General features: G+C 43.6%; 1 protein-coding gene across 1 annotated transcript; it reads left to right on the top strand.

Annotated features, from left to right (window-relative positions):
* Positions 1-1,118: 1,118 nt before the first annotated feature.
* On the top strand, positions 1,119-6,097 carry LOC149206585 (uncharacterized). The gene is made up of 2 exons (XM_089397736.1): positions 1,119-1,899; positions 2,973-6,097. The coding sequence occupies exons 1-2, from the start codon at positions 1,119-1,121 to the stop codon at positions 6,095-6,097; spliced, it is 3,906 nt and encodes a 1,301-aa protein (XP_089253862.1).
* The last annotated feature ends 2,676 nt before the right edge of the window (positions 6,098-8,773 follow it).

Genomic DNA, 8,773 nt, shown 5'->3' with positions numbered 1-8,773 from the left:
CATCAGTTACTTGTTTTGGTTCCTTTTTCAAAATCTTTGGCCTAATTTCTTAATTAAAAGGAAAGAACTTTTAACGCAAATCCTTGCTAAACTTAACAATGTGGTTGTAACAACTACAAGCGGGCGACTGGGGTTAGGGTATCCCAGATGGCGGACAGAGGCAACTGGGGTTAGGGTATCGATCCCGGTGAACATCGGTGGATTAGGGCTACGAACACGATGAAATGAACCTGTTACCTGGACCTGGAACAAAGGGAAGGAGCCCGTTACTCTTTAATGGACCTTTTGCGGCTTGCACAAGTTTTTACATAGCTGTTTGCGGTTTCGACCGGTTAAGTATTATTTGTTTTCCCCTAGACGGTTTTTGGTCCCCCACCGACATACCTACAGGCAGCTGTCAGCTCAGTTTTTCGACAGTTATGGAGGTCAAAGACGTTTTTTCCGCAGGTACTTCGGAGAATCTGCCGATTTGGCCACAGACCGGGTCCACTGTGGATGATTATTTTTCATTTGAGCAAGACCTTGCTGCAGAGGTCGATGCTCTACCCTCCCTCTCGCGGCAACATATACCCTCTATCTTGATTGCTATAGAAGCTACAGCTATACAGGAATACACAGGCCCTGCTCAACTCGCGAAACCCTTAACGGAGGTCATTGGTGGAAGAGCGCCGGAATCACAAACCCTAGGGCCAGATTTGGGTTCGAACTTTGTGGGGTTTGGGGCGGATAAACCCTTGGAGGGGCATCCTTCAGCACAAGAAGGCCGAACACCAGTTCTAACTGCTCCTACAGACTCGGGAAACCCTCCCCAGGGTAATTTCATGGGGATTGGCATTTTTTCAGGGTATTTCGACAACCTTAGGGCAAAAGAGCCACTAGCGGGGAGAGACTCGGCTGCACTTGCGGATGCTCAGGAGGATAGGGTGGCAGCCGGAACATGCAACAAAATATCAGGGATTTCAAAAAGGAAAAAACGACTCCCTCATAGCAGCAACGAAATCTTCCTTAAATTGGCCGAGAACACCCCCTTCTGTGAAGCAATGGACTCGGCAGAAAAGGTTCTGGTTGGGCGTGTTAGAGGCAGACACTACAGCGTAGAGCGGCTATAGAAATGGACGATGGAGGTTTGGGGTCACCATCTGTCGGAACCCCCTCGAGTACAAACCTTTGTGAGGGGCTGGTTTGCCCTGCGTTTCAAAAGCCTTGCTCATACTAATTGGGTCCTCTCTACCATATGGCACATTGATCAAGCACCAGTCCTCCTCCGAAGGTGGACTCCGATGTTTGATCCAGAGACGGAAAAGGCGGGGGCTGGACCGATATGGGTTCGACTTCTGGGTCTTCCCTGTCACTTCTGGACAGAGCAGATATTCAGGCAAATTGGGGATGCCATGGGCTCGTACCTTACTCATGATGATTCTTATATCTCGACTGGGAGAATGGCTTATGCCAGAATATTGGTTCACATGGACCTCACAGATGGGCTTCCGGAGTATATCAACATACAGTGGAGGGATGCAGCGAGGAGACAAATGCTGGATTATGAGGGGGTACCTTTCAGATGTAGGCGCTGCCACAAGGTGGGGCACCTTTTCAAAGACTTCCCTCTGAACAAGTGGAATAGCAGGAAGTCAGTGAGAAATTTTTCCCAGGTATTTCAGGAACAGGAAGCTCTATCACATGAGGACCCAGCTAGGGAGGTACAGCCTCGAGCATCAGAGGATTTTCACAGGATTGCTACTCCTCACTCTGGAGGAACAGGTACATTTTCGGGCACTGGTTTGCGGTCTACGGAACCTACACAGAACACTCCGAGGAAGCGTGGTCAGCCGCCTCATCGTCCCCCTCCTCCAGTTCCTGGCACTACTGCGGCGGCCTCGGGTGACTCCAATACATCGGGTATGAACTCCTTTCACTTACCCACCTCACAATACTTTTCTGATATTCAAAATTCAATATCTGAACAGTTATTGGGTCCGGGTACTGATTTCCCTATCGAGACCCCTGCTCCGAGTATATGTGCCATTACTCCCCCCCTCACTACCTTCCCCCCCACACCCCCCTCGCTTTTCTGCACCCCTCCTCCGCAGCCCTCGGCCTCCTTGACAACAGCCATAGTCCCTAGATACAATACTCGATCTCGATCGAAGCATTTGGCACTGGACCAAGTTGGACTGGATATTCTCCATCCCCCCCCTCTTCTAAGGCCTCTCGAGGCCATCCTTCTGATCTCAAAAATGCACAAGCACGAGCTGATGTTGAAATTTCTATGGGCAAGCAATCTACTATCACTGGGGTTCTTAGAGCAAGAACAACCCCATCCGAACCCCCTCCATGAAGATTCTATCCTACAATTGCAGAGGGCTTGCTAGACCCGAGAAAAAACTAGCACTCCGTCGGTTACTCTCTGCTAACTCAGGAGACCTTGGGTCCTGCTGGTGAAATTGCTCGCACCCTTGAACACACTCTGTCGGGCTGGAGATTTTCGGGATTAGATGCCCACGGCCGCTCTAGAGGACTTGCTTTGGGAATAAATACACGTACTATAAAGGAAATCAATGGATGGGGAGGACAAGGCTTCATTGGGGCAGATGTTCACTCTGCTGAGTTGGGGATCCCCTTCAGAGTTATCAATATTTATGGGCCTTGCTTGAATCGACCTCTTTTCTGGGATCACCTACTTGGATTGGAACTTTTTTCAGTTGAGAACCTGATAGTTGGAGGGGACCTAAATTTCTCCATAGGTCATGCTGAATCTTGGGGTCATCATGCACAAAGGGATGCACTCTCAGACTACTTCTCGTCCATTTTGGAACAACACCATCTGATAGACATCCCAGCTGCAAAATTATAGGCCACTTGGAGGAACAATAGGGTTGGAGATAATGGACTTGCAAGGAGACTGGACAGATTTCTTGTGAAGGAACAGATTATGGATTTGGGACTCAATATAAGGCAATGGGTTGGAACAGGTGGGCTCTCAGACCACTTGCCTATTTATATGGAAATGGAAGGTGGTAGGGACAGGCCGAAGGGTCCTTTCAAATTCAGTTCTACCTGGCTCAAGGAGGCATCGTATATCAACATGGTCACTGATTTCTGGAAAACAAACCCACCTAGGGTTAGAGGTACAGTTACTGCTGGGTTTATTCATAATCTAGCAGAGCTAAAAAAGATGTCCAAAATCTGGGCTCACCAAAAAAGATTACAGGATGAACAAGTGCTGAGACAGATTGAGAATGAACTGAAGGTTTTTGAAAATGAGATGGAAGGTCTATACAGATCAGAGGAACACAAGAATAACATTACATCCCTCTACACTACCCGTGGTAAGATTCTCAAAGATAGGGAAGACAAATGGAGATTGAGGAGCAGGGCCATCTGGATACAGGAGGGGGATGCAAATACAAAATTTTATCAAAAATTTGCAAATGGGCGGAAAGCTATTAACACCATTTGGAAAATGCAGGATGATCAGGGAAGGACAGCTAACACTTTCCCTCAGCTCGCCACACTTGCAAATTCACACTTCAAAAATGCCTATAGTGACCCCAGGGAGACTAATTTAACAGAAATTATCAGGGTTGCTCAGTTGTTCCCTAGATATGTGGAGCAAGAGGATGAGGAGGATCTGGTACAGGAAGTTAATATGGAGGAGTTGGAGGCCACATTAAAATGGTTTAGCAAGGACAAAAGCCCTGGACCTGATGGATGGGCCATCGAATTTTATTTGGCATTTTTCAAGGTGATTGGACCAGATCTCCTTAGTGTGGTGGAGGAGTCTAGGGTTTCGGGTCGCTTGGAAGCAGCCATTACTTCCACATTCATAGCCCTGATCCCGAAGGTTGACAATCCATCCACTTTTGAAGAATTCCGCCCCATTTCGCTGTGTAACTGTTTGTACAAGATAATTGCCAAAATCATTGCAAACAGATTGAAGCCAATCTTATCGAAGCACATCCTGCCGGAACAATTTGCTTTCCTGAAGGATAGGCAAATCCATGAGGCGATTGGGACAGCACAGGAAGTATTACACTCCCTCCACAGCAAAAAAGGCAAAGGTATGATTATGAAAGTGGATCTATCCAAAGCTTTTGACAGGGTGAATTGGTTATACCTGAGAATGCTTCTTACCCACCTTGGTTTTCCTTTTATATTCATTAAATGGATTATGGGATGCATCACTAACATACCTTTCAGTGTTTTAGTCAATGGGAGTGCATCCCCATTCTTCACCTCAGCCAGAGGGTTGCGACAGGGGTGTCCTCTCTCACCTCTACTTTTCCTCCTGATCATGGAAGGATTTGGGAGGATAATAACGGATGTTCATAGAAGAGGCAGACTAATTGGTATTAAGATTACAGATGATTGCACGCTTACACACCTCCTGTTCGTGGATGACGTGCTGGTATTTCTCAATGGAAGCGTGGGGGATTTGACTTCGATCAGAGATATATTTTCTTTATTTCAGAAGGCCACAGGGATGATCATCAATGATGGAAAATCTACTTTGACGATAGCAGCCTGCTCACAGCACGAAATACATTTTTCTCTCCACAGATTTAACTTCACATCGATTGCTCTGGAGGAGGGGCTGAAATATTTGGGATACAAGTTAAAGCCAATAGGATACAAGATTGCAGATTGGACTTGGCTCATTGTTAAGCTGGAAAAAAGGCTCAGCATATGGTATTTAAGATTCTTATCCCGTGCAGGCCGTTTGACACTCATCAAGAGTGTTCTGGAAGCGACCCCGGTGTATTGGATGGCTCTGGCCTGGATTCCTCGAGGCATTTTGACAAGGATACAAAATATCTGCTGCAGATTTTTATGGAGAGGAAAACAACTGGGAAGAATATATGCTTGGGCTAAGTGGGATGCCCTCACACTCCCCAAAAAATGGGGTGGCTGGGGACTCAAAAAGCTTGATGATTTTTCCTCAGCCCTGGCAGCAAAGCTGGGCTGGAAACTGGTGGCTTCGGACAGTTTGTGGACGAGGGTGGCCTACTCGAAATATATCACCCCTACACAGGTACTGGAATGGATCAGACGACCGGTTAGACACTATACCAGCATTTCAATAATTTGGAAGGTTGTCCTGAAAGCGTTGGATCCCATCCGCTCTGGCATCACTTGGAGAATCCATTCGAGGAACAGGGTGCGTATTGGGATTGACCCGTGGGTTGGATGTGGAAATATGCACAGATTACCTCCGGAACTTTTAACGCACCTAAGGGAGCAACAAGTTACACACCTTGCACACATTGCTGATGAACACAACTCCACATTTCTTCAACAGGCATGGAAATCAGATCTTCATCTCAACATACCTCTTCCTTGGCAACAGAATTGGAGGGACTTTGTACAAGCACTACTAGAGGCTCATATCCGATTAACAGATGGTGATGATGAGATTATCTGGGCACTAGCGAAATCTGGGAGATATACACCAAAGGAGGGCTACATTGTACTGGCAGAACCGAGAAAGCCACACATACTACACCAGTGGTGGAAACACCTCTGGAAGCTCAAGGCACCACCAAGATCTAGATTATTATTATGGTGCATCCTGAGGAATAAAATTCCCACGGGGGATAACTTAATGAAGAGACCTTTCTATGGCCCTCACTCATGTCATTTCTGCCACATGGATGGTGAATCTGCTTACCACATATTCTTGAACTGCCATGTCATCCGCCATCTATGGGAACTGGTGACTGCTGTTGTACCCTCAAACTGTAATTGGCAACCGGGCACACTGATCGACGCCTGGAACAACTGGTTTTCCTCGGCCACTCCCCACAAATTGAGGAACCTCCCATTGTTGTTTTGTTGGGCTATCTGGATTGCACGCAATCATTTAATATTTCAAGACTCCCCTCCTAGGTGGACTACCATTGCTGCCATGATCAAAGCGGATTATGACCTTATCCCTGATGACCCACCCCCTACTAGAGCCCGGATCATTACTCAAGAACAGATTGATCCTAATCGACCCTGGGCATATTTTGATGGGGCAGCCCATGATGATGGTTGTGGGGGGGGGCTACTTTGCACATATCTGGGAGGCATTCTTACAGTCTTTCTATGGGGTTGAGAAGGGGAACAAATAACTTTGCAGAACTTTCAACAGCTTATTATATCATCCGATTTGCCTTGGAGAAGAACTGTCATGCACTACAACTGTTTGGTGACTCTATGATTGTCTGCGACTGGTTGAATAAGCGTTCTTATTGCTGGTCTTTTTCATTAAGACACATACTTGATGAAGCATTAAGATTGATCTCCAATTTTGATTTTTTTCATGTAATCATATCTACAGGGAGCGAAACACAGAGGCTGACCGTCTTTCCAAAGAAGGTGCGATCCGGGAGCAGGGCACTTGGCTGATCAGTGTACAGATCGATGGAGAATGCTACCAGTACTATCACAGACCATTTATGGACATTTTGGTTTAATCATGGGACACTATTTAGTATTTTCTGATATTGTACATATTTATTTTGCTATTTATGATCTATTATGCGGACTTCTTGATTGGCACAGAACATATATTTGGTATTATCTCCCTGCGTGGAATAAGATAATATTTGATTGTCGTACTGTTGTATTATTTTTGGACACATCTCAGACTCTGTTTGGACTACTACCTCACTTCGGCTGAGGTAGTAGACTATGATGTTTTTTTTGGATCTGTTTCTATCGATAGAAATATCGGAATATGCATATGCATCTACAAAATGTAATTTCTTTCTTTTAATGAAATTACGAATTTTTCCATGGGAAAAAAAAACAACTACAAGCAGAAGGTGCCAGAGATGTTATAATTTCTCTGTTGCATACATGTTATGCTTATCAACAGTGGCATCTAGGTGCTCATCCCATGTTAGATTTCCATCATGCACTGAAGAATACCAAAATTTCCACCTCTTGGAACTTGCATGTTGTCATCTCAAAGAGGCATTGGGTTATATGTTGCATGCCCACACTGTGTGTGTGAATGCCATGTGTTGGTAGCTTATATTAAGAATGATGAATGGGATCAAGGGCTCACCATTGGCACTTCTTCAACCTTTTTGTCAGAAAGAATTGCAAGGAGAGTTTGCTCAGCACCTGTGATGGAGGATGCTAATTCGATAAAAGGGTTCATTTTCTCATTATGATCAATTTTTATACTTTTACAAACATCACTTATTATCTGAAATAAGAGCATCAACATAAAATATCTTCTGAAATTCACATTCTTGCAGAAAAAATAAAGTTGAAAGGAAAAACAATCAAAAACTGCCATAGCCTACTTACTTTTCCATTGCAGTTCAAAGAGAAATCTTTGTTTGTATACTCAACTAAGAGAGCCTCAGGAAATTTCATACTGAGATACTCTAACAGAGCACTTATGTCAATGTTTCCAAGAAGATTGTTCTTCACTGGTGAACTATTGATAGAATTAGAGGCTTTCCTATAACCTTTGATAGGAAGCTTTATTCCATCAAGAAACTTCACATTAACTCCATATTTCACAAGGCCCTATCCTCCAGTGTGCTTCCAATCATAGTATAATTTCAGGGCTAGAACACAATATACCACCTTTGTTGATGAACCTCCCTAAAACAATCACCAGAAGGTAAAGTGAGATAAACCTACAATAAGTATTCCTCCAACAATTTCTTCAACAAACCAAACATTGTAAATTTTGCTAATCTATTTTCAACGAGATATAGAAGTTTTGGCTTCATTTTGCAGATCAAATTTCTCTTTCACGAAAGCCACAATTTTGGGTACAATATGCAATGACATGAACTATTTTTCTTTCAAACTGTATGCAATGGATGTTTTGGAGCAAACTCTAAAGCTTAATCAAATATCCTTTATGCCAACCTTATTTATTTGTATTTGCAAGTCAATCTTAAGGGAGGGCATTAGAGATATATTTAACGTAGTAGTTATGGTAGAGATAATCACTATATAAATGAGTCTAGTACCCCATTGTAATAGACCATGTGACAAACAAATATGAAACAATGTTTTGAAGAATGACGTTTCCTACACTCCATGAGAGTTTTTCCACTATAGATATGGTGCTGTGATTTTATGTGACAATGTGTGACATGTGATTAGGCCTTTGTCACCTATTTTCAACATTGTCAACAAGGCCAAGAAAAAATATGGAACAATATGTACATTTTCTATGGAGCAAATGTCCCCTCTAGCACCTCTAAGCAGTCCATATGATGTTGCAACCTTCATAAAGGAAGAAGAACCTATTCATCTCCAAAGATGTTCATGACATTATGATTATACAATAAAACATGCACTAAAAGGGATAGTCACTGTTCCATTTAACGTGACCTACTTTTGAGAGAAATATTAAATACACAACCAATCTCATTTTGGGTGTTTGGGTGTCCTCGACTCCAACATTTGTCCACGTTCCATCTTAATTCAGAGTCTAAACATAAAAATGAAGTCCTAACCACAGGAAAAACAAACAGAAAAGAGCAATTCAATTGGTGGTGTGGTAAGCAGAAAAAAGGGAAAGCTTGAAATTAGCCAGCAGATTAATCAGTAGATATCTACATTGTAGAAAAATTATGTTCAAACTTTGAACAATTGTAACAGAAACATTGTGAAAGTGCACTTTTGTGCCAATACTTGACCCAAAAAACTATGTGAAAGTGCACTTTTGTGCCAACACTTAACCCAAAAAACTATGTGAAAGTGCACTTTTGTGCCAACACTTGACCCAACGGGGCCAAGCAATCAGTTATATTTT

Source organism: Pinus tabuliformis, chromosome 1_2, assembly GCF_031772625.1.
Source record: "Pinus tabuliformis cultivar Carrire ecotype Pingquan chromosome 1_2, CPIR1, whole genome shotgun sequence".
Classification (NCBI taxonomy): Eukaryota; Viridiplantae; Streptophyta; class Pinopsida; order Pinales; family Pinaceae; genus Pinus; species Pinus tabuliformis.
This window is presented reverse-complemented; position numbering and strand designations above follow the sequence as displayed.

Coding starts and splice junctions, on each gene's coding strand:
- LOC149206585 (XM_089397736.1), top strand. CDS start 1,119: ATGGAGGTTTGGGGTCACCATCTGTCGGAACCCCCTCGAGTACAAACC. Junction 1,900..2,972: donor GGGTGACTCCAATACATCGG/GTATGAACTCCT, acceptor GGGTTGGAACAG/GTGGGCTCTCAGACCACTTG.